Source organism: Atractosteus spatula, chromosome 15 (genome assembly GCF_055471065.1).
Source record: "Atractosteus spatula isolate fAtrSpa1 chromosome 15, fAtrSpa1.hap1, whole genome shotgun sequence".
Taxonomy (NCBI): Eukaryota; Metazoa; Chordata; class Actinopteri; order Semionotiformes; family Lepisosteidae; genus Atractosteus; species Atractosteus spatula.
This window is the reverse complement of record NC_142720.1, coordinates 20,211,882-20,236,868: the sequence shown is the minus strand read 5'-3', so window position 1 is coordinate 20,236,868 and position 24,987 is coordinate 20,211,882. Positions and strand designations below refer to the sequence as shown.

The 24,987-nt window shown below is 42.2% G+C and overlaps 1 protein-coding gene across 1 annotated transcript; it reads left to right on the top strand.

The window, feature by feature from the left end:
• The first annotated feature begins 23 nt into the window (after nt 1-23).
• On the top strand, nt 24-24,987 carry mtr (5-methyltetrahydrofolate-homocysteine methyltransferase). Its single transcript, XM_088933599.1, has 33 exons — nt 24-193; nt 1,603-1,811; nt 2,243-2,332; nt 2,605-2,674; nt 2,863-2,955; nt 4,986-5,092; nt 5,906-5,965; nt 6,073-6,167; nt 6,243-6,343; nt 6,851-6,912; nt 7,118-7,185; nt 7,266-7,345; nt 7,475-7,587; nt 8,074-8,214; nt 8,804-8,989; nt 9,337-9,517; nt 9,985-10,100; nt 10,212-10,352; nt 10,490-10,579; nt 11,268-11,420; nt 12,260-12,367; nt 13,086-13,186; nt 14,171-14,238; nt 14,683-14,803; nt 16,045-16,126; nt 17,190-17,288; nt 17,409-17,484; nt 18,666-18,821; nt 20,038-20,234; nt 21,106-21,306; nt 22,804-22,996; nt 23,825-23,937; nt 24,283-24,987. Exons 1-33 carry the CDS (start codon nt 157-159, stop codon nt 24,367-24,369), a joined length of 3,795 nt encoding a protein of 1,264 aa, XP_088789725.1. The 5' UTR covers nt 24-156; the 3' UTR covers nt 24,370-24,987.

Below are 24,987 nucleotides of genomic sequence, written 5' to 3'. Positions count from 1 at the left end.
GTGACGCCGGTGCTTCCAGTGAAGTTTGTAAACGTGTGGGGAGGACTGAGTCCGGCAGTGTTACACAAGTTGTTTCACTTGTGTAATTACAAAACGCCGCTTGGGCGTCTGTCTAAAATCTGCAGACACCTTCCAACAGGACTAAGAATCCGGACCATGGCACCTACAATTCACGACTGTTCCAAGGACTCAGGTATGGAAGTAAAAACGTGGTGAATCTGCTTCCAAGATTGTCATTCTGACGTGCGTGCTACGATCAGAGATAACCAGATGTGATTTGAAAGCTTTGAGTCAGCAGGAGCTCGGGGGTATCAATGTCCGCCCATGCCAGAAATGCATGTGACAGTAATGAACATTGCTTAGCTAAGGAACAAGTAATAGGTTTATTATTCCATGCTGAAAAGAGAAGAAAGAAAACGCAACGTGTCGGCCGTGAACTACTTCAACCTACTTCTGCTGCGACCCACTACACAGCTACTCACCTGCACAACTTCATTGCTAGCTAAGGATAGCTTTGTGTATTTCTTGGGGACTTGCTATAACCCCTGTCTCCAGTGGTAAATGTGCTTTTAGGAAGAGGCTAGGCTGAAGGCTGCCGTATTCGCAGGCTAAAAGATCAATCGTAAGGGTTTCAGTCGTGGTCCTGGTGTTGCCCCGATGTGCACGTGTGATATATTTATAGAAAGGGTGTGCTTCAAACTGACACGCACAGTCCCGGCTAACTGCAGTAGTTTTACAAGGGCGCTTTGCTATTCACCCACTGTTAAGTGCGGCAAGTTGACCGATTAAAATGTTACGGAGAGCTATAAGGACATAAGAAAGTTTTTGCATGAGAGGAGGGCACTTGACCATTTCATACAGTCACTGACTGGAACGAGCTGGGTTCTCAGTCTTTACTCTACGCCATGGCTGTTCAGTATAGCTCGTTCCAGACTCCCACAACCTTTTGTGTAAAAAAGTGCCTATTCTTTTTTAAACAAACTTTTATATAATAATATTTATTTAAATAATATTTAATTATATATTAAATAAAAATAATTTTAAAAATGTATCACAAAAGTTTGTGGTCAACATGGTGGAGGAGTGGTTCACATTGCTGCCTCACAGCACTGGGGCCCTGGGTTCATTTCTGGACCTGAGGTGCTGTCCGTGTGGAGTTTGCATGTTCTGCCCAGATATGTGTTCATTTCCCCCCCGGTGCTCTGATTTCTTCCCACACTCCAAAGACATACTGGTGGGTTAATTGGCTTTCGGAAAAACTGGCCCTGACGTGCGTGTGTGTGTTTGTGTGTGCCCACCCTTGCTCTCCCCCACGACCCTGTAACGAATAAAGCAGTTAGAACAAGGAAGATGAGCAATTAGGCTTTACTCTATATAATGCATGATGATCTGCTACATTAACTACACTGTACATAAAACTAGAAAGGAAAAATAAACACAGGCTGTATCATAGCTAGCTCCTTTTCCATTGAGTCGTACTTAATTTCTCATAAATGTGCCTGTTCCCTGTTATGTAAATCATAATGTTTAGATTAATGAGTAAGTAGTATTCTGAATAAACGGTATAAAGTATAATGAAGCCCTTTAAAACTGCTGACCTAGGTGGGAGCAGCATACAGGATGAAGTTAAGGCGCTTCTACAGCACAGGATTCTGGTGCTGGATGGAGGAATGGGGACCATGATCCAGCAGAGAAATCTGGAGGAGCAGGACTTCAGGGGAGAGGAATTCAAGCAGCACCCTAAAAGCCTGAAAGGAAACAACGATCTCCTGAGCATAACACAGCCTGACGTTATCTATAAGATTCATCAGGTAATGTGTCTACCTGTTTGTTAAAGCTGATGGAGTTGGTCATTTTACTTTGCGTTGCTGTAGCAGCATACAGCAGTGAAGTTGCTTATTTAACTTTTGTGGTTATTCTTTCTGCATTTTCTGTCTTTGATATCAAGTTCTTTGTTTAACTTGTGACTTCCTGACGAACATGTGCCAACCTTAACGTTTATGGCAGGATTCTCCAGACCTGGTTCTTGAGGGGTGAAAGATATTCTGATATTTGTTCTCTAAATTACTTGAACACAAATCTGGTTAAATCGCTCATAGCTCCAGGCCTTTATAATTTGATGATTTTTTCAACACCTGCTGGACTGGGGTTGGAGACACCTGTTTTTTTATGAAGTGCACAGAAAATATCCCTGAGCACAGCCAAGAGTGAATATCTGCTTGCTCTGTTTCTTTGATTGAAGGAATATTTGCTGTCTGGAGCTGATATCATTGAAACAAACACGTTCAGCAGCACAAGCATAGCACAGGCTGACTACGGACTTGAAAATTTGGTAAGAAGACAGATGACATTCGGCGAAAAATGCTTATATGCGCACAAATTAAGTGAAATTCCATTAAACCTATGATGATATTCCCAGAAGTTGGAGAAAGTTTTATGATTTATGTGGATTAAATTGAATTGCCAATATTGTATTCTTACTTTATTTTTAATCTTACTACTTTGAATTAATTCACAATTATGATGGTGATGATTTAGTCAATATCTGGAGAACCTTACAATTGCTACACGTCTATGAAAATAACACATTTTTTCCTCTGGCAGGCGTACCGTCTTAATAAAGTTTCGGCAGAGGTGGCCAGGAAGGCTGCCAGCGATGTTACTGCCCAGACAGGTTGGTATTGTGTTTTCTAGACTAGTGAAGAAATTCACAGGAGGCGTATTCCTGGCCTTGAAAGACTGGGAGCACTTAAAGGAAGTACTTTCAATCTTATCTGAGTGAAAAAGCATAATACCTCGCTGAACACAAACATATGTAAGCAAAGTCTCCATGCATTAACCTTGAGTTATTCTCTTTCACAGGCATTAAAAGATATGTGGCTGGAGCAATTGGACCAACCAACAAGACTTTATCTGTCTCTCCCTCTGTGGAAAGACCAGACTTCCGGAATATTAGTAAGAATTTTACACTTATGATCCTATGATCATTCACATTGATAAGTAATGGCTAAAATCCTTCTTATATTGAAGATTAATTACTTAACAAAATATAATTTATTTCTTTACTTACTGAAACATTTAAACAAACAAAAGAGCTCTCCCAGGCTTAAATTATTTAGAGTGTGATGTGCATTACTGGGCAAATGTGGTGGTGCCTCACAGCGCTGGGGCCCTGGGTTCAATTCCAGACCAGGAGTCCTGTCTGTGTGGAGTTTGTATGTTCTGCCTGGGTTCATGTGGGTTTCCTCCAGGTGCTCCAGTTCCCCCCCACAGTTCGAAAACCTAATAGTAAGTAAATTGGCTTCTGGGAAAACTGGCCAGGACAAAGTATGTCTTGTTTGTGGGTGTGCCCTGCGACGGACTGGTGTCCTGTCCAGAGTGTATCCTGCCTTGCACCCGTTGCTTGCTGGGATAAGCCGCGGCTGCTCCCACATGATCCTGAATTGGAGAAAGCAGTTAGAAGATGGATGGATGTGCGATACTGCCCGTGTGATTGAAGTTGGTAAGACCACCCATGGCACTGTGCTGCAGGCAGGAAACAAGGAGCACTTCAGTAGTCGAGGAGAAGTAACAGAAGACGTTTAAAAGGTGTTACATTACAAGGAGCAGCTTTCAGGCTTATGGAGCATTCATTCACTATGAATTATGGGCATGGATATTAATTGGCCCTTGCTACATTAGTGCTTTGTTATACAAACCATTCTTCTCATCCCAGCACGAGAGGGCAAGTTAACAAACCAGGTGTAATGTATTGAGTGTAGCCAGCATCAGTTCTGCAATATTCCCTCTGGGACACTGGACACTGGGTAACAGTCGTCACCCCAGCAATAATTAACCTTTCATTTGTGGTATTCTCTATTTTTTGCTCATGGAGCACCCATATGCAAGACAACTTACATTGTCTATAAAATGAACTCAGGTAACAATCATGTACTGTACAGTACATACAAGCTGGGACCTTATTTATAAGCACTGTGCTGGGCAAAATGATGCAGTAAGTTTGAAAGCACAGTGTGAAACCATGCAACAATGAAGGCAGCCTGTTTGCAGATATTCCTTGCCCACAGAGCACAGGAGCGATAAGCAAATTACGCTGCCAGCAGAAGAGCCAAGGGCACACTGAAGAATGTCACTGAGGGTGGATATTTAGCATCATAAATCATTAAGACATGAATCATGTTTTACTTGGTGAAACAGAAGTACAGGAAGAACTCCCAAAGTTTTCTTTTTCAGCTAGAGATAGAGCTTATTCCAACTTTCTCAATGCTGCATAAAGATATTAGTCCAACATTACAAAAGTGATTGTGTTATGGCTTCAAATTCTGCATTATAATGCAAAAACAAGTTTTTCAAAGAACAGAAAGGTACTTATTTAACTATTATACACACTTGACCATGAGACCTACACAACATAATGACCATACTTTATTTACCGATACAGCATAAATACAAGCCTCTCTTTTCAAGCTGTTTTTGATGGCTACTAAGATGAGAAAGATAATTGTTTCTCACATCCTCAGGCACAAGGAACACAAATGATTTTTCTAAGGAGATTGTGTTTGTGGTGATGACAGTAATTCTATATATTTCAACAAGGCAGAAGACTTTCTGCTCCTGGTTAAAATGCGTGTTTTGAATAACCACTTAAGGGGTGTGTTTATTTGTGCTTCGTTTACAAGTATTTATAGTGATGTTTTAGAAATACATTTGCAGTTTCACATCATTGAGGATTATGTCATGGAACTAATATTGGTTATAAAACTGCTTTTTACATGGTTTGATTTTATAGAACTGGCTAAACTCTAGCCTGCTACAATAATGTATAGGCGTGAATGTTTTCCCACAAATGTATACCTCCCTTCCTGATATCAACATCAGGGCTGCATGTTGTTGTCTTTTACCATTGATGGATGAGTTCAAATTAAAAGAGATCCGTAAAATCAAGATAAAAGAAGATGATACATTTTATAATGTATTTTTCACAGCTTTTGATGAACTGGTGGAAGCTTACGCAGAGCAGACCAGAGGCCTCCTGGATGGAGGGGCGGATATTTTGCTAGTTGAGACCATTTTTGACACAGCCAATGCCAAGGTAGGTTAAAAGCTCATTTTAAACTGAACAGGACTGTTCTTTTGTGGCAGTTTAGTCACTGTTTCAGGGCAAGTGAACAAACCGGGTGTAATATATTGAGTGTAGCCAGCATCAGTTCTGCAAATTTCCCAGTGGACATTGGGTAACATTTGTCACTCCAGCAATAATTAACCTTACATTTGTGTTATTCTCTATTTTTTTGCTCATGAAACGCCCATATTCAAGACAACTTACACTGTCTATAAAATGAACTCGGGTAACAATCATGTACATACAAGCTGGAACCTTACTTGTAAGTACCGTGCTGGGACAAATGAGGTAGTAAGTTTGATGAATATACTTCATATTTACAGGGTTTTCATTTGACAGCCAAGGAATAAGGTTTTTAAGTGAAAAGAGTGATACATGTGTTTCACTGCTGCTCAATTTACTGCTCTAGTGGTCTTTTATTTTTGCACATCTAATAATTTTCTGAGTTGTGCGAAATGGCGACTTTATTATAGTTTTAGCTTACAGCATCTCAAGGAAAACAAAACATTAGTAAGGACTAATAGCATCTTACACTTCTGGGAATTGGAATGTCAAGTTAAACAGTCATTGTTAAAGTTGATGGGTGATATTTTCCAGTTGACTGTACTTGTATAGATCATTTTCTGTATTAGATTTTAAAGGCATTTGCGATATTAATTAGGCCAGATGGCATCTTCCTGATTGTAAGCTGTTGTTTACCCTGTTGTATGATAAAATGGGTTTTAAAGCCTTTAAAATAATGTTGGAATGCAAAAACTGAGGTTTTAATTTTTTTATCAACAGGCAGCGCTGTTTGCAATTGATAAACTTTTTGAGGAACAATATAAGCCAAGACCCATATTTGTAAGTGAATGTATTTTTTAAATTTCGTTTGTATTATGATGTGAAATTGACAGGCTTACCCTGGTTTATGTGTCCTCATGTCTTTTGAATTCCTGCCTTAATGGTAGATCTCAGGGACCATTGTGGACAAGAGTGGACGCACCCTCTCTGGACAGACAGGAGAGGCCTTTGTCATCAGCATGTCTCATGCCAAACCTCTGTGGTGAGTTAAGTCCTAGCCCTGTCGGTAACCGGGGGGATTGATGGGGATGCTGTATGACGTTTTGTTCATTTTCAGCATAGGACTGAACTGTGCGTTGGGTGCACCCGAAATGAGGCCTTTCATTGAAGCCATCGGAAAAAACACAACCTCTTATGTGATCTGTTATCCCAACGCAGGTAATCGCTTATGTTTCTTACTGTGTTTTGATTAAATGATTAGAATAATAACGCAAAATCTTGTGCATTTATATTCAGATTTTATTATTTTTTCATTATTTTTTTTTAGTAAAATGCATGCACAAGATTTTCATTTTGAATTTAGAATTGCCCATTATTTTTCTTATATGAGCCAGATCTTGACTCATGGTAACAAACCCTGTTACCGACACCGGGGGAAAATGAGGACGTGCACGCAGACTTCTCCCACACACACGCTCTCGAGCCACTCGTCTTTTAACACTGGTGCTGCCTTTTAGGGAATCCAGGTCACAGTAAGCTGGTGATGTGATTAGCGCTTTTTTTTTTTATTCCACAAGACTGATTTCTTGTAGGCAGTGTAATCAGATCCAGATATAATTTGTCTCGCAAAGCAAAACTTATTTTAAATGCGAATGTTTCATTTTTACAAAATGAGAATTCTAAATGGGATTTAAACCCCCTAATGGTGCTTTTCTTTTCATTAAGGTCTTCCTAATACCTTTGGGGAATATGATGAAACTCCTGAATTGACGGCAAAACATTTGAAGGCAAGTCTTTCATCTCACAGTGGGATCTACTTTGTAACCTGAAAATTTTACTTTTTTTCGTCCATTCCCAGACAGGTCAAGGTAGCCCTAAAGTGCATCAGCAATTGAGCTTCCGGGTGTCTATGGAATAATCCTTTTTGCAGAAGACGCACCGATTTGCTGGGCTGTAACACACAATTGGATATGTTTTTCTGTCTGTTTGTAGGAATTCGCTGAGGATGGGTTGCTAAACATTGTTGGTGGCTGCTGTGGAACTACTCCTGCGCATATTCGGTAATTAAATGGTCAAATAAGAAAATGTTTGGTAGCACACTTAGAGAATGGGTACTGACGGTGTCCCTGTTTATCTGAAGGGCAATTGCCGATGCAGTGAAGCACTGCCAACCCAGAATTCCTCCGTCTGCTCTGTTTCAAGACTACATGCTCCTATCAGGTTGAATATTACTTGTTACTCAGTTACTGCTTCCTTAAGTGAGCCTTCTTCTCTGTGTTTTGGTATATAGCCCTGTGTGAAACGGGTGAATTTTAATGTCTCTTTGTTTAATATTTCATGTTCTTAAAGGACTGGAGCCTTTCCGGATCGGCCCTTACACAAACTTTGTCAACATTGGCGAGCGCTGCAACGTGGCAGGGTCCCGGAAGTTCGCCAAGTTGATCATGTCAGGAAATTATGAGGTATGTCTTCTGAGATTTCGAGCTTTAAAAGGCAATGATCTAGTTGCTCTGGATCTTAACTGAACAGTGCACACGTTGAAGGAGACTCCCCCCATTTCTTTGAGAGCAGCCACAATGACATTTTCTATCTATTTTCTAATCTCTGCATCCAGCACAGAGTCGCAAGGAAAACAGTAGGCGCAAGGCAGGATACACCCTGTGTGGGACACCAGTCCATCTCGGGACACACACACACACACACCAGGGCCAGTTTTCCCAAAATCCAGTTAACCTGCCAGTTTGTCTTTGGTCTGTGGGAGAAAACCAGAGCACCCAGAGGAGGCCCGTGCAAAGATGGAGAACATACAAACTCATCGCAGATAGGAATTGAACCCAGGACCCCAGTGCTGCGAGTCTGCAATACTAACCACTGCACTATAGTGCCTTCTTAATTTTTATTTTTATTTTAATTTGTCCTGAGCGCCTGTTGATTGGTGTGTTCTCCAGGAGGCGCTCAGCATTGCCAAGTCCCAAGTGGAGATGGGCGCCCAGGTTCTGGATATTAACATGGACGAGGGCATGCTGGATGGGAAGAGTGCCATGACGCGCTTCTGCAACTTGATCGCCTCGGAGCCCGACATTGCCAGGGTATGCCTCCCTCTCAGTGGCACTGGGCTCGGCGTGCTTGTCGTCAGTTCGATTCATGTGCTTCACTGTCGGGTTGCATGGCTGGCGACATTTCATTTTAGGTCCAATAAAGATCGTCCGCTTTTTACAGGGAGCTCAGAAACCCTGAATAGCCAATGCATATGTGTGGTAGCTGGTTACTCATTGACACAATTAACCTAATTTAATGAATTAATTAACACTATATTAATCAAATTAAGTGTAGCAAAATCGCTGAAAGCTGCCTTCCTCACGGTTATTATCTGCTCTTCCAAATGTGAAGATCTTAGTGTAACTGGATCAGGACTTTCTCTGCATATAGTGCATTTTTAAAATCCAAGGTTGCTTGGTATGTGGTCAGAGTTTTTTATAACCGGCAGTACATTTTGCAGCAATAGGGGTTTTCTGCTGCTTCTCACCCTTCAGATGATTACATCTGGTGAAATCGTTAATTATTTTGTATTGAGTTCTGTATCTCGGTGTTCTGTCGGTTTGTGGGGTTTTTAAAGCTCTGTCTCGCCACACGAGAAGTGAGGCTCCCGCTGCTATCGTGTTGTGTCCCCGTGTGCAGGTGCCCCTGTGCATCGACTCGTCCAGCTTCTCGGTGATCGAGGCGGGGCTGAAGTGCTGCCAGGGCAAGTGCGTCGTGAACAGCATCAGCCTGAAGGAGGGCGAGGAGGACTTCCTGCAGAAGGCGCGCACCGTGCGCCGCTTCGGCGCGGCCGTCGTCGTCATGGCCTTTGACGAGGAGGGACAGGCGAGTCTCGGCACCCTTCTGTTCCTGCCTGGTCGTCCCGGCGTGTGTGTGTGTGTGGAGTGAGAGCCTGGTGGTGTGCTTCAGTTTGTCCTGGTGGCAGAGCAGATAGAGGCCCTGCTTCACGCTGTTGTAACCTTGACAGACTGAGACTATCGGAAGTGGGCTTTATTACAGGCATCGTTGACCTGCTTTCTGGCTGGAGTGTACAACTCGTTTTGGCATAGCTAGGTGCATTTTTGGAAATACAAACACAGAGCAGTACAAATGCAGTAATTTTGGAAGCCTATATCAAAACCTTACAAAACTGAACTGAGTTTAAGGTTGCTTGTTCCTTAATGTCTTTAAAGGCCACTGAGACAGAGCACAAAATCCAGGTTTGCACCCGAGCATACAATCTCCTGGTGAACAAGGTGGGCTTCAACCCCAATGACATCATCTTTGACCCGAATATCCTCACCATTGGCACTGGAATGGAGGAGCACAACATATATGCAATCAATTTCATGAAAGCAACCAGAGTTATAAAGGTCAGAGTCCGTTTTCACCTTCTTTGTCTCGTTATGGGATGTTTTGATGTTCTGGAGCTGGATGAAGCCTGTCTTTGTTTCAGGTGAAGCTCTGAGAAGTGACAGTGTTCGAGTTTGTCAAGCTCCATAACTAAATCTCTTGGGCAACAAATTTTAGATGAAGTGCAAACTACTGCCCAGCAGATAACATAATCTCTCAATTATTTTTTTTCCCACTTTTCTCCAATTTTTTTCATTTACAGGAATATAAAATTCACTTTATTTCTGTTTGCCCTTGTTGATCTTAATAACTATTTATTTTAAAAACTAGTAACAGAGCAGCTGTAGTAACGAAGCATGAAATAATTGGCCAGGATGGTTTTTGTACTGGATATTCAGGTCTTGTTTTGGTGGTGTTTTTAGTTCTGTTCACTTGTGAGTCCTGGCTGCTGGGCGCCTTTTGATAGTTTCCCATGACTCCCGGCAGGAAAACGCTGCCAGGAGCCCGGGTCAGTGGCGGTCTCTCCAACCTGTCCTTCTCCTTTCGTGGGATGGAGGCCATAAGGGAGGCCATGCATGGCGCCTTCCTGTACCATGCCATCAAGGTACTGAGCGCCGTGCCCGCGTCGGCAAGCCCACGCCCGGGAAAAGTGGACCATACGTGTTCTGATTGGCGTCGCGGTGTTGCTTATTCAGAATCTGCTGTTGGCCTTCAGGTTGGGATGGACATGGGCATCGTGAACGCAGGAAACCTCCCGGTCTACGATGACATTGACAAGCAGCTCCTGCTGCTGTGCGAGAACCTCATCTGGAACAAGGACCCAGAGGCCACGGAGAAGCTGCTGCTCTATGCCCAGGTACGGGGCACCCCAGAGCCCCCCGCCTGCTCTGGGTGCCACTGAGAGTTTATGTTCCTGACGGGACTCTCCAGGTCTTAGGTTTCATATTTCTGGAGAGGGACTGGACCTGTTCAGCCGTTGACATTGACTTTCAGAACAACGCCAAAGGGGGCAAGAAGGTGGTTCAGACGGATGAGTGGCGAAGGGGTACAGTGGAGGAACGTCTGGAATACGCGCTGATTAAGGTAAGGTGTTTCTTTTTCAAGCCCGCATGATTGGAGCATGTTTCCATAACTGGAAATAACGGCTGGCAGCAGGAGAATTCCGTCTTCAGAGGAGTCCACTGCATTTCGGGGGATATGCACTGGAGCTGTTGGGAGTATTTTGCATCGTTTCATTGCCCCCTCTTGAACAGAAATGCCTTCTTTTCAGAAACAAGCGAGTGGGAGTCGTGTTGCTTCAGAGCCTGGTGGAGTTAAAAACATTACTTGTTCCTTTGCAGCCTACGCATGCTGACGCAGCTACCCACTTGAACTACTTCATAAGTATATTTACAGTATATGTGGACATGCTGTAATTATTGTTTCCGGGCTTTAGTGATGTCTGAGTCTAGTTATATGAAAGATTCCATGGCACCGTTCTTAAGAGGAGGAATGTTACCCAAGTGTCCTGTCTAAATTCTCCCCTGTGCTTGAGTAATATGGCCTGCACAGATACCCCTCTTAATTTATTTCTCGCAATACACGAGACAAAAAGAGCAGCTAGAGGGAATGTTGCTAGGCAGGGTGGGGGCTGCACCTCGGTGGTAGACGAAAAGGGTCTCCTCCATGATATAAGATGCTTTGGGATCCTTTGGGAGGAAAGGCGCTATAAAAACGTGAGGAACGTCTGTTTAGAGTGCTGTCCGGATAAAGTGTGAACCTGCTGTTTCAGGGCATCGAGAAGTATGTGTTAGAGGATACAGAGGAGGCCAGAGCACAGAGCAGCAAGTACCCCCGTCCCCTGCATATCATCGAGGGCCCTCTCATGAACGGCATGAAAGTAGTTGGCGACTTGTTCGGAGCAGGAAAAATGTTTCTGCCACAAGTAAGGGAGTGTTTTTTTCCTCCATGTGTATATATAATCCTATCTGGTGAAACTGAAGTCATTAGGTCCTTATGCACTATAATTAAAATATAGATTATGTTTCTGAATAGTGTGGCTCATAATCTTGCAGTGCCCTCTGTTTCAGTTTGTGACTCTGGGTAGACCATTTAGTTACTTACGGTTTGTTATGACTGTTTTCCTAGAATACAGTTTAAGCATCTGCATTAAAAGAAAACAACAACTTGCTGCTGAGTGCAGTTTTACAAGAAGATGAGGGTTGTGCTTAGGCAATGAGTTGTCCTTGTTTTTTTTAATGTATTCCATAAGGAGAGGATTTTTTTTTGGTTGTTAAAAAATCATCCACTTTCTAAACCTTTTTAAAGACTAAGGAGTAAGGAGAGTAAGATCAGTTACTCCTGTATTAAAAATCCTGGCTTGGATTTTGATACAGTGGTGAACTACAGACCAATTTCTAATGTACCATTCCTGTCTAAGGTTTTAGAATATGTGGCTTCACATCAGTTACAGGCTCAGATGATGGCTAATGATCTGTTTGAACTTGACTTCTAACTCACAACATACCTTGGTTGCATATCACTCCTACACCTTTAAGTCTCTTCATTTGTTGCCTGTAAAGTCACATTTAATGCAAGATTTTGTTACTGACTTTTAATGCTTTAAATAAGCTGTCTCATCATCATCTCTGAACTCCTCCATGTGTACACTGCCTCCTGTAGGCTCTGTTCGGCCGAGGGGCAGAGATTTACTGCTTCCTTCTTTGGCAAACATTATAATGTATCAATACTTTCAGTGACTCATTTTTTATGTGCTGGACAAAGGTAATTAAATCAGCCCGTGTCATGAAGAAAGCAGTTGGTTATCTCATCCCATTCATGGAGAAAGAGAGGGAAGAGATGAAGGCAGCTTCTGGCAGTACTGATGACATAGTAAGTCTGAGACACTGCTTGTTTTATACATGGGAGAACCCAAGTGAAGATAGATTTCAGTCTAAAATTTATCTTGGGGTTTGGGTTAAAGTTACTTTAAGAATGGGATTAAAGTTGAAGGTTTAGGTTAAAGCTGCATTTTTATTATCTCTTTAAATGGCAACAGCAGACTTCTTTTAGAAATATTGTCCATTTGGAATGTTTTTTAACTCTGTGACTAGCACTGTATATTTTAATTCTTCCTGCAGGGATGCTGTCTGACCTGCAGTAGGGTCGCAGCTGTGGTATGGTGGAGGACAGGGCTTCAGTCCCTTTTTAATTTAAGTCTGACCAGAACTGAGAGTGCCCAATATCTGCTTAAACAACGATGAACAAAATCTAAAAGTACATAATATCTGCTTAAACAATGATTAAAGGAACCCAAGAATATTCTTACAGTTTATCACGTACCAAGGCTAGCAACCTTGGCTTTACACCATATACCTGTATGGCATGGAATTATACTGAAACTGTTCTGGGTGGGTTTGCTGTTTGTGATTTTGTATAAAAAGCGTCCTTTTGTATCAATGAGTTGAGTCAGTGCTTCATCGGCTTTGGCTCCCATATGCATACGTAATAAAAGTAATGCCTGCTTCAGACGCACCCTGATCGTGTTTCGAACCTGCTGCCTCCTTGTCAGATTGCTCTTCTCTCCATTCTCTTCTTTCGTATTTCCCAGGATCCCTACCAGGGTACAATCGTGCTTGCCACTGTGAAGGGGGATGTGCACGACATCGGGAAGAACATCGTGGGCGTCGTCCTGGGCTGTAACAATTTCAGGTGTGCTCACCGTCTCAGCTGGTCACATGGCCCCGGTCCTGTCTCTGAAGTTTCTAGGAAATGGAGGGCTGTGTGGGAGAGAAGGCTTTTTTTGAAACAGCCTTGGTTTTTTTTTTCTTGTTGTTTTTTTTTAAATACTAGCTCCTATTATTACCACTAAAAACCAAACAAGCCAGACAGGCCAAATTGCCAACTTTTGTTTGTGACCTTTCTTGTGTTCTTGGGTACTATTATCGAAAATGAAGCTTGACTATGTCAAGAATACATCTCTGATGCTTTCACAGCTCCTGACGCGGAGGATAAACTTTTTGTTGCTGTCCTCAACCACGGTGCTTGAAAGCAAAGCTTGTGTTGGTAGCGGTGGAATTATGTGATTCATTGGCTGCCGGCAGCTCCATCTCCTTGCCAGGCTTTTAGCGAAACGCACTCCTCTAAGACCCTTCGCAGAAGCAGTTAGAGGGGCCCTCTTCTGAAATACCGAAATCAAAACGTCACACCTCTCAACTACAAAAAACTTGAAGGAGTCATGTCCCAGGGGTGTCACAGTAGTGTGAGCCAGCGCCACTCTGAATAAGTCATCCTGTCATAATGTTCCCATTCCAGCAGTTTTACTGTCCTTGGTGGGGGTGTCTGGAGTCCCAGACTAATTTCTCACTCTTTTCTCAGAGTTTATGTATATGGGGGAAAAAAGTGGTGTGGAGACGCGGGATAATCTGGTGTGGATTTCAGCAGAGCCATGGATGGCCAAATTGTCTATTTTAAATGGAATTAAATTATAAGAGGAATTATGATAAATTGTCCTTGGGAATGGAAAGAAAAAATTATTAAGAAGATTATTTTTCTATGCAGGGAGGACTAAAAAAGACTTGTTTTGAAGCCTGCATTTTTGTTTGATGGCTGACTTCTGCACAACCCATTTTTGCTGTTAATTTGCTGGGGTTTCAATAATATTTTTCTATTTGCTTTTCTTTTTCCACCTGATAGAGTGATTGATTTGGGGGTTATGACTCCGTGTGATAAGATATTACGCGAAGCCATTGAGAACAAAGCAGGTGAGTGATATATTTTTGTTCCTTCATTTTGTGATTGTGAAATGTTTTTGTGCCAGCTTCCAAATTGTGTCAGTACGGATTTTATATTTGTAGGAGTCTTATCAGTGTTCTTCCTTTTAACTACGCCGTTTGCATGCTGTATGGTAATGTTTGCACAGTATTGTGCTTTTGTTGCAATCATTCCCAGCTCTTAGATGTTAAAAGCAGGAGTAGACTTCTGCCGGTTGTTCATTCTCTGTATTGCTCTGTCATGCAGAACTCCTGCTTTAGTTAGCAATGCAATGTGTCGTGGTATCTTGGTTTTCTTGAGGGATGCTATAGCAGGGCAGCTGGATGTGGAGTGTCAAGAGTGGGTTAAGCCACAAGAGGGCGGTGTAGAGACACTCCAGAGACGGGGAGAAAGTATTCTTGCCTTGCCTGAGCAGTCCGGGTTGTTCTTGGTAGACATCATTGGCTTGTCGGGATTGATCACCCCCTCTCTGGATGAGATGATCTATGTGGCGAAGGAGATGGAGAGGCTGGGAATGAGGATCCCCTTACTGATTGGAGGAGCCACAACATCCAAGTATGTTAAACTCGGGGAGGGGGAGACAAGTATTCAAACCTCAGTGTCGCATCTGTTGGACATTTATTGTGTTTACATGCCAGTGCATTTGTTTATTATTATTACTTACATGTCCATATCGCTTTTCATCTCAATGGATCCCAAAGAGCTTTGCACTAATTCTTCCTCCACTGAAGGGCAGCACCCACTTGGGTAGTGAGTGGCTGCCATTATGTTCCAGCTCGTTTTAACGTCTTGCTCAAAGAATGGCACCTACTACACCATCAGTGTCTCTGATCACCATACTGGGTAGCTGGTATCGGAAATTTTGGTCTAGATATTGGAGCGCTATCCACTAAGAGCACTCTAGCTCCACTTTCAACCTGGTTATCCATTGAGGGTTCAGGACTGATCAGACACAAACTTGTTTAGCTTTCGGTATCTGATGAGATGAGGCTTCAAGGTGGAACCTGTCTTGATTTGAATTGGAGGGGTGGGTAGAAAGAGACAGTTATTTAACTTATACTGTTATATACATATACATAATATAGCCCAGCAGTCGATGTCCTGCAATGCAAACAATTGAAATCGAAAGTGAGATTGTGTAAAGAATAAAAATATTTTAAATGGAGCATAAGAAGAAGGTTAGAAAAAAAAGAAAATGCATACGAATATTAGAAAGTAGAAAGAAGGGCAAGTGATTGCATAACTATTTAAAAGACTAAATGTCTTTCTGATGAGCCTCTTTAAATGTCTGTAATACAGGAGTTACTTGCATTGTAATGGGCTTATGTGGTCTTAACTATAGGACTTCATTTGAAGATAGTATTTTCTGGTCTGAGTTGGACCTAAATCTCTAGGCATGTCTAGTTTGGGTATTAGACAGGTCTGAAATAACCAGAGATGGAAGCCTGGTTTTCATTTGATTATATAGCTTGAGAGAGAGATGAAGCGTCTTGGAGATGCTACAATGGAGTGCCCAAGAGGACACATTGGGGGGCTCATAAAAATATTTCTCAAGTAGTGACCAGATCAGAAGACAGTTTGAAATGCTGAATAAAATAAAACACTCAGTAAGATGCAAAATGTCAGATGTGAAAAAGTAAGTAGATCAGGATATATTAGCATGTACCTCATCCAGGTGCCAGCCATCTAGTCCCTTTTCTCAAGGGTGCATGAAATTAAGTTTGGCTAGTAGTTATTCTGGCATGGTGTGACCGGTCACCATTCAGCAGTTTTGTTTGTTGTTTGTGCTGCACTAGGACCCACACTGCTGTTAAGATTGCTCCCAGGTACAGCGCTCCAGTGGTCCATGTCTTAGATGCCTCCAGGAGTGTGGTTGTGGTGAGTTGACCATGCAGTACTGATGGGGTGTCTTAGCAGAGCGACACACATGCTCTGCTTGAGGCCACATATTTGTGGAATACAGCAAGGCTTTTACCCACAGTGCCCACCCTGTGTCCACTAATTAATTTCCATTCTGAGTTTTAAGATTGAATTATTTTGTGATTCGAGATCTTTGGGAAGTACATTGTTTGACTTTGTGCTTCTCAGAGAAAGATTAAATTTGTGTCATCGCTCACCTCTGTGAATTTTGGGAGATCCCCAATGTGGAGTAGAGTGGCCCACTGTTTAATTTCTTTTGAGGCACCGGCCCTGTAAAGTAATCGAGGAGGCTGGCTTTCTGGGGAAGTTGGAGATGGAACCTGAAACACCCTCCTTCCATACTCTTTGATACCTTCACTGCAGTTTTATCATCCTCTACTTATTGCACTGACTGAATCTGGGTTTCTCTTTCTTTATTCAATACCAGGAGTTTGAAATGAGATTATTAGAATCCTGTTTTTTTCTGACACTACACGAACCAAGATGATCAAACATGGCAGAAGGAGAACACTAGACTGCAACACTATGATATATCACCTCTTGGGTTTAAGATATTTTTTCTACTCGTGTCTCTGTGTTATTCATCAGCTACCCAAGAACTAATGCCATGTGTTGAGACTCTGTAGGACTTGCTGTAGGACTAGTGCCATAAAAGGAAACCTATCCTCTACTTTCAGATGTGTTACATTGTTGCTAATTTGGTCCACTAGAATAGATAATCTCCCTAGTATTTCTACTTATTGCACTGTAGTATTTCATCACTACTATTCCTGAGGCAGTAGCTGAGCTTCTTGAAATGTTGCCTTGTCCATTCCTCTAGTGGTCAAATGAAACAACAACAACCCCAGTTCTGTGCTACACCATTGCACACTCCAGTATTTACAGTATGTATGTTTTTCACGAAAGCTAGGCTGACAGATATAAAACTGCCCAAGCAGTTCACTTTTTCTCAGCAGATTTTTCTCCTACATGTCCCTAAAAATTGTTGAAGTCCTTTAAAATATGTTGTTTTGCCTTCTAGTGTTCCCAGCTTCTAGATGAGAATGTGAAAGAGGAATTCTTTGAGGAAGTTACAGAGGAATATGAAGATATTAGGCAAGATCACTATGACTCACTAAAGGTGAGAAATACTGAAGTTCAGCAGGCTACAGCTGACTAGGGGAGGGGGTGTGGGAAGCATGATAGCACTTTCTGTGTGAGCAGTCATTTTTAATGCTACTGTGGTGCTTTCTGTTTGCAGGATAGACGCTTTCTGTCTTTAGCACAGTGCAGGGAAAAGGGTTTCCATATAGACTGGCACTCCCACCCCAAACCAGGTAGGTGAGGGATTCCTTTTTAAAAGGATTCTTTGTGATATGTGCACATAGATGACACGAGAAAGAGTATTTAATATCCATAACTCTGTTTAGGGACGTTTTTGTTAAAGTTCCCCCACAAAAGCTCAATTCTTAAATTGAATGTGGTAGGCGTCCGACACTAGTTAATGAATAGAGCACAGAGTACAATTAAACCAAAACTCAAGCTGGCATCATGTTAGGAGTCTCTCACAAGAATTGGGACCACTGCTCTTCCCAATTTATATTACTGGATTTAATATACATATTTGTGTAGTTAGTGAACTATGAATGTTTACAGGTGGTGTCAAAAGAGGACACCTGAAAAACACTGTAGAAGCTGTGAAGTCAAAAAGAGTTAGACAAAATACATTTATCTGGACCAGTACAGAGTGTTGCGCGTAGATAAAAATATTATAAACGTTATAAAGATATGGGAAACAAAAACTGACCAAGCTGTCCGTTAAAACATTTCCATTCTCTAGATAATTTGGTAAAGCTTTTAAAGGCAAACAGTGTTAGGTTATATAGGTAAAACGAAAAATGAGCATTGTTATTTTAAAATTGTACATTGCGCTAGTAAGACCTCTTTTAGAGTCCTGCGTATTGGTCATACAGGCCTGGCCTATAGGGTGAAGGTGACTTGATTTCAATTTTCAAAATCCTCAAAGGCACTGAAAGAGCCCCCTAACTGGACGTCTTCAGAGTTGATGGCGATTGGGGACACAGGTGGAAGATGTGAAGATGTGCTTTTAACACTGAGAACAGGAGGAGCGTTGCAGTGCAGGGGCTCATGAGAGCATGGAACAAGCTGCTCAGTCATGTTGTCATATCGGACACCCTATGAAATGTCAGGGAGTGCTCCTTGTCTCAGTGAACTGCTCACAGCAGAATGATCTGTATGGGTCCAATCGACTCCTTTCATTTGTAACCCTTCCGATATTCTTATCCCTAAACTGAAGTGCTTAACATTAGATTATTTAGCAAGTTGTCAACAGCGGTGATACCCAAGTAGATATTTAGCTTTTATTAAATGTGTGACATTCATAAACCTTAAGGAACCTGCAGCTGAAACTTTGTCTTGGATTCGTCTCGGGAGGTTTTCTACGACGATGTAATATCATTCACTTTTGGGTTATTTTTTCTGTTATTCCTCTTCCCAGTCAGACCCAGGTTCATTGGTACTCATGTGTTTGAGGATTATGACATCCGCAGGCTAATTGACTACATTGATTGGAAGCCTTTCTTTGACGTTTGGCAGCTGAGGGGGAAGTATCCAAATAGAGGTTATCCAAAAATCTTCAAAGACAAAAGTGTGGGTAAGTGTAGGATCCGCCTGTGGCACTGTAGATTGTACAGACTGATCTGGACTGACAGTACAGTACAACTATGCATTCTGATTTCAGCATCTGAAATTTAACGAGTATGTAAAAGAAATACATTCATCCAATTAGGATGGATGAAAAACCTCAAAACAGTTTATTATTCATGGAGCTGCAAAATATTTGTTTGGAACACAGTGCTCGTTACAGCAGAACCCATGGCAAAACTGGAATGCCAGGGGAAACAAAGCAGTAACACATGGCATTTCAAACACACTGAGACACAGTCAAGTGTTTCAAAAGGGGACACATACTGTACAAGACAGTGATGTAAGGTATCTACACCTATATGTACAGGCGAAGGTTTGAGAATGCTTTGTAGCCTGTTGTTTTTGTGGGTGGGCTTGTGTGTGGAAAGATGGAAAAACTATAAAAATCCGAAAGAGTGGCCAATCAGGTGGTGTGAAGTCAGGATAGGTGAAGAGAGGTGTGAAATGAAACTTACAATACAGCTACCTACAGTGCCTTACCTATAATACAGGGTTAAGAAAAAAGTTTTAAATCCCTTAGATCATTCTTTATTCTTATTTTAGACCTTCAATTCAGTAACTGGTAGCACCTCCTTGAGCAGCTGTGACTTCAACTAGATGTCTCCAGTAACTGTTTATCAGTCTCTTGCATCAGCTTGTACAAATCTTGTCCTGTTTGTCCTGACAGAACTTCTTAAAGTGAAGCCATTGAGGCTCTCCTTCCATGAACAGCTCGCATGAACAGTTCCAAACTTCGATTTGACCAATCCAAAACCACAAATTGTTGTTCTCCAGCCATGCTGATGTAGACCTCCTTTTATAATTGGGATCATTGTCTTCCTGCATGACCCACTTTCTGCTCAGCTTCAGCTGATGAAAGGACGGCCTGATATTCTCCCCCAGAATTTGATAGCGGGCTGAATTCATGGTTCCTTCAATGAAGGCAGTAAAGCAGCCCCATACCATGATACTCCCACCACCACACTTGATGGTCTGGAGGAGGTTCTTCTGTTGGAAGTTCAGTGGCATGTGTAGGTATTTTTTTCATGTTCTGAATTAGAAATCTTCGGTCCAAGTTGATAGTGACTGTGTTCCAGCTTTGTGTAGAGGAGCATCTCATCCAGACCAGTGCCTGGCACTCTGACTGTAAGGTTCTGTTTATCATCTGGGCTCTTTATCTGCAGGTGAAGAAGCCAGGAGAGTATTTGAAGATGCACAGAATCTCCTGAACTCACTAATAGACAGCAAGAGACTGAGGACAGTGGGACTGGTGGGATTCTGGCCAGCTCAGAGTGTTGGTGATGACATCTATGTCTATGCTGACGATGTAATACCGCGCAGCATGGAGCCAGTGGCAAAATTCTTCGGGCTACGTCAACAGGTTGTGGTTGCATTTCATCTATCAGAGTTGTGCCGCAGTAAAGGACTCTTGGCCACTTCTCTCTGAACACAAAAAGAGGGTCCTGCAGCAAAATTACTGAAAGTATTTTAACTAAAACAAGCTAACCTTTCCTGCTGACACTGTTATAGCTCTGTGGAGAGATTTCAAAAAGGGAACTCAATCCAGCATTGTTTATTTGCACTTCAAAAGCTGATGGCATTGATTGTGCCAGCTCCCAGTCTACAGAGTGGGTTTTAAGTAGATCTGGTTTGCATAATTTATCCAGAATATCCAAAATTTCAAGCCCTTGGTTGGAGGGTGATTTGAACTACATTTTATCTGTGGGCACATGCAAATAGTTTTACACAGTATATCCATCCATCTTCAGAAAGTACCTTATTGCAGAATCATAGAAGACAAGGCTGTACTACACCTTGAGCATTTTGTCACACATACAAGCAAGCACTCTGGGGAAATGTAGGGATACCAATTAAGCTAGTTAACATATTTTTGGAGGGTGTGAGGAAGTTGAAGCACACAAACATGGAAATGATGTGCAAACTGCACACAGAAAGAACTTGGGCTCAGAATTAAACCCTGGTGCTGCGATACATTTGAATTTAGTGCTTGTAACAAACGCTTTAAGTGATGTTAAGTGGTCATTTCCTCTACATTATTGAGCACATCTATGATTTGTTGACTGCAGATGCCCACGGCAGTGATTGGCAGGAGCTGCCAGAGTAAAACTAAATGCTGAGGTGGAGTATGTAAAGCAAAGACTGAGAACCACTGTGTTAAACATGCCACATAACAAAATGTATAAGTTTGAAAGCATTCAATAGTGTCAGGATCATTCTTTTTTTCTCCACAGGCAGAAAAGGACTCCTCGAACTCAGAGCCATACTACTGTCTCTCTGACTTCGTGGCACCATTGCACAGTGGCGTACCCGATTACATTGGCATGTTTGCAGTTGCTTGCTTTGGCGCTGAAGAGCTGAGCAGGGAGTTTGAGGAACAGTGCGATGACTACAGCAGCATCATGGTCAAAGCCCTGGCCGATCGGCTGGCCGAGGTGAGGCTGCCTGGAGCAGGTCGTTTGTAGACGTGACCTTCCTGTCATAACTGGGAGGTCCCTCTCTTCATGCTGCTGTCTACTCTACACGTCTGCCATTGTGCATTGCTTTGATCTTTGGGGAGCACACTGGCGATTTAGGAATTCCTTAAAACCCAGTGGATGCCTATCATGGGATCTATGCCAGTGCTCGTGCATAGCTGGGGTTGCAGTGGAAGTACATGTAGCATTGAACACAAAGACCAGCTGCTACACGACAGTGCTGTTTTGTAATTTCATCAGCGCTACAGTATATACAGTAAATGACTGTGACCTTTATACACTTGAAAGACATGATAAAATTCATCGTCCTTTACTTCTTTCACCAAGCTTTCTTGTATACAGTACATGTTCCTTTCTTACTGATGGCAGGAATATGATTAATATACTGTATAAGGAAATGGGGATAATAATTCATTTGTGCTAAATAATTATGCGTGCGTGTTGAGATTCTTCCTGCATTTTGGTTAAGATTTTGTTAAGTCATTTTTTTTAACGTCAAACTACAGTAGGTAGTAATTTAAGCCACAGCAGCTCATTGGGCCAGATCTTATTACCAGGTTTTCTTGGCGCGAAGCAAATAGAGAGCACATGATTCCCCCACCCTAGGGAGACACCAGTATATAACAGAGCTGGTCCCCATTCACAAAACTGGGCGGACTGGAGCTGCTGGGGTAAATGACCTCATTCAAGACGCAACAGTAGTGTCTGCAGCAGAGGCTTGAACCCACATCCTAACCAGTCATGAGTCCAGAGACCCTGCTCAAATATTCCCTCCAACATTATTTAAAAAGTGATAATTTAATTAATTTATCAAAGAGCACACTGAATCCTGTCAGGCAGTTGGCCACCAGTGGAGAGACGATGAAAAGAAAACTTGAGTATTTATTTGAGCCCTGCAGTGTAGGGAGTTATGGATTAGTCCTCGGTGTGAGTTTGGGCTCAGTCCGTTATTGACGCACAGTTTCGGCAGTCGTGTGCTGGAGTGACTGTGTATATTTCCAAACCGTTTTGGTCAGTGTTCTGTCAGTAAAGGCTTCTGACTCAGATTGGCTCCGTCTTATGGCTTTGCTCCAGTGTCTGGAGGTGATCATTGATTCTTCTTGTCATTGAGGATATTGACTTGCTGTTGTGAGCCAGGGATCACGATGCACAGCTTAGGTTTGGGTTCTAGCTCTTATTCCGCGCTGTCAAACGGGAAGAGTGTTGTAGTGCGTAAGTATAACCTCTGAACGCATCTATGGGTTTGAGCTCAGAATCTCTTTCCTGCATTTCCTTTACATGTTTGTTCTTTCTGTGAACCGGGTTCGGATTTTGGTGGTGAAGGAAAGGGAATACAAAATGCAAATATTTATCTGCTAATCCCTTGCCTTCTTTTCTTCTTGCTTGCCATTTACTAAAGCCCTGCTCACACTGTCTGTGCTCCTGCACAGCTAACATTGTTTTTTTTTCTTACAGGCCTTTGCAGAAGAGCTCCATATGAGGGTTCGCAAAGAGTTCTGGGGGTATGGCAGTGAAGAAAGCCTCCATGCAGCCGACATGCACAAGATCCAGTACCAGGGGATCCGGCCTGCCCCTGGTTATCCCAGCCAGCCAGACCACACCGAGAAGAGGACCATGTGGAGCTTGGCCAACATGGCTGAGAAAACAGGTGCTGTGTCTGAGAGAGGATATCCCCTGTCTTGTGTCTGAGCTGGGAAAAGACAGATTTTCTGGATCAAGCCTTCAGATTTAGTTTAGTTTGCTCATGGCTTGGGGCTCTTTGCACTCGTTCCTCTTCAGGAGTCTACCTTTCTCTGAGCTGACGTTTGTTGTGGTGCTGGAGTGGTCGTTCATGAATAGTTCCTGCTGGTTCTACTCCGAAATCAGTTAGGATTAGGAATAAAAACCAAAATTGGTGCCTTGCAGTGCTGGAGCCCTGGGTTCAATTCCACACCTGGGGTGCTGTCTGTGAGGAGTTTCTATGTTCTCCCCATGTTTAAAGTAGCTAGAAAGTGAATGGATGGATTTACGTTGAAGACTACTTGCAGTGAAAGCAATTGGAGAACTTTAGAAAATTAACAGCGCAAAATGCACAATATGGAGTAGAATAGACATGCTCTAATACAATAATACATTATGTGCTTACAATATAAGGATGGATCTTAAAACTGACTACAACCGTAGCTCACGGTACAAAAATAAAAATGTCTGAAATCTTACGATCTCAAAGTATTGTCTGAGCAGGAGGGTGTGAGTACAGTATACTGTATGCATACAATATTTGGTTTATTGAAAATCTGTTCTATGTCAAGCGAATTGTAGAGATCAAGGGTGTGACTTTGGCTACTGTATGCAGTGAAACCTGGAATACCTTTTATTCTAACCAAACTGATTTTCTTTATTTCTTTCAAAGAGCTTTTAAGATTAAATGGAAGATCTCTCATTAGGAAGAGAAAGGCGTATTCTTATATGATTCTGTGTTGTGTTTTTCATGCAGGAATAGGATTGACTGAGTCACTGGCTATGACTCCAGCAGCAGCAGTCTCTGGACTTTACTTCTCCAGCCCTAAATCAACTTATTTTGCTGTGGGCAAGATTACAAAGGAACAGGTATGTTTTTATGTTCTAAAGCGGAGCGGTCCAGCTCCAATCCCAGGGAGCCTGTGTGTCTGCAGGTTTTGGATCTGCTTGCTTCGGGCTGAACTGGGTCAATTTACCCAGTTCTCCCAGCTCAGCGGGTTCTGGTGCTGTAAAGAGAACTCGAAAATCTGCGTACACACTGGCCTTCAAAGGCTGGAATCGGACTGTGCCGTTCTGTTGGAGCCCGTGATGGTGAAAATAATTATTTTCTTGATTATTGGTGCTGGTCTTTGAAAATAGGTAGATTTTCATTTGATTTTTCTCGATACTGGTCAACATCAGGCCTTTTATTGTTCTCCATTTTGTATTTTTCAGGTCGAAGATTATGCTCTGAGGAAAGGGATGCCGACAGCTGAAATTGAGAAGTGGCTCGGGCCCATTCTGGGTTACGATACTGATTGAATCAGAGACCTTTTCTTCATAAAACATACATTAAAGTTGAATATACTTCTTGACCTTAAGTATTATGGAACTAGACATCGTTTGCGGTAGAAGGAAGACTGTTCTGACCTGATGGTTTTTTTAAACGGTTTGAACACGGAACAATTAGGGCGAGTCCTGGACTTTTTTTCTCAATTCCACAAGCAATGGTTTACATAAAAAAATCCACGGTTGAAGAAAATGTGTTTTTTCCATGTGGGTTTCTGATTTCTTTCATATGGGTCCAAAGATAAATTGAAAACAAAGTAACAGTTTCTTGAAACAGCTGCAGGGCATCTGAGGAATAGCAGAGCTTTGTCTTTTCGCAGTCGCATAGTTCAAGCCTTAAAATTCAGGACAGTGAGTTGCCTCTACAGTACTGATTGAGACATGACTGTGTCTCTTGTGGTCACATTGCCTGTTTTCAGAATAATTTGTTTTTTGAGCCTGAGATCAGGACAGACATGACATTATGAGTTCCCCTGATAGTGGCTGAGGCAGAACACATGCTTTCCTTCAAAAATCTTAGCCTGGTAGGCAGTTTTTTCACAGGTTGTCCAAATCTTCATGTTTAATATTAAACTTTTTTTCTGTTCCCCG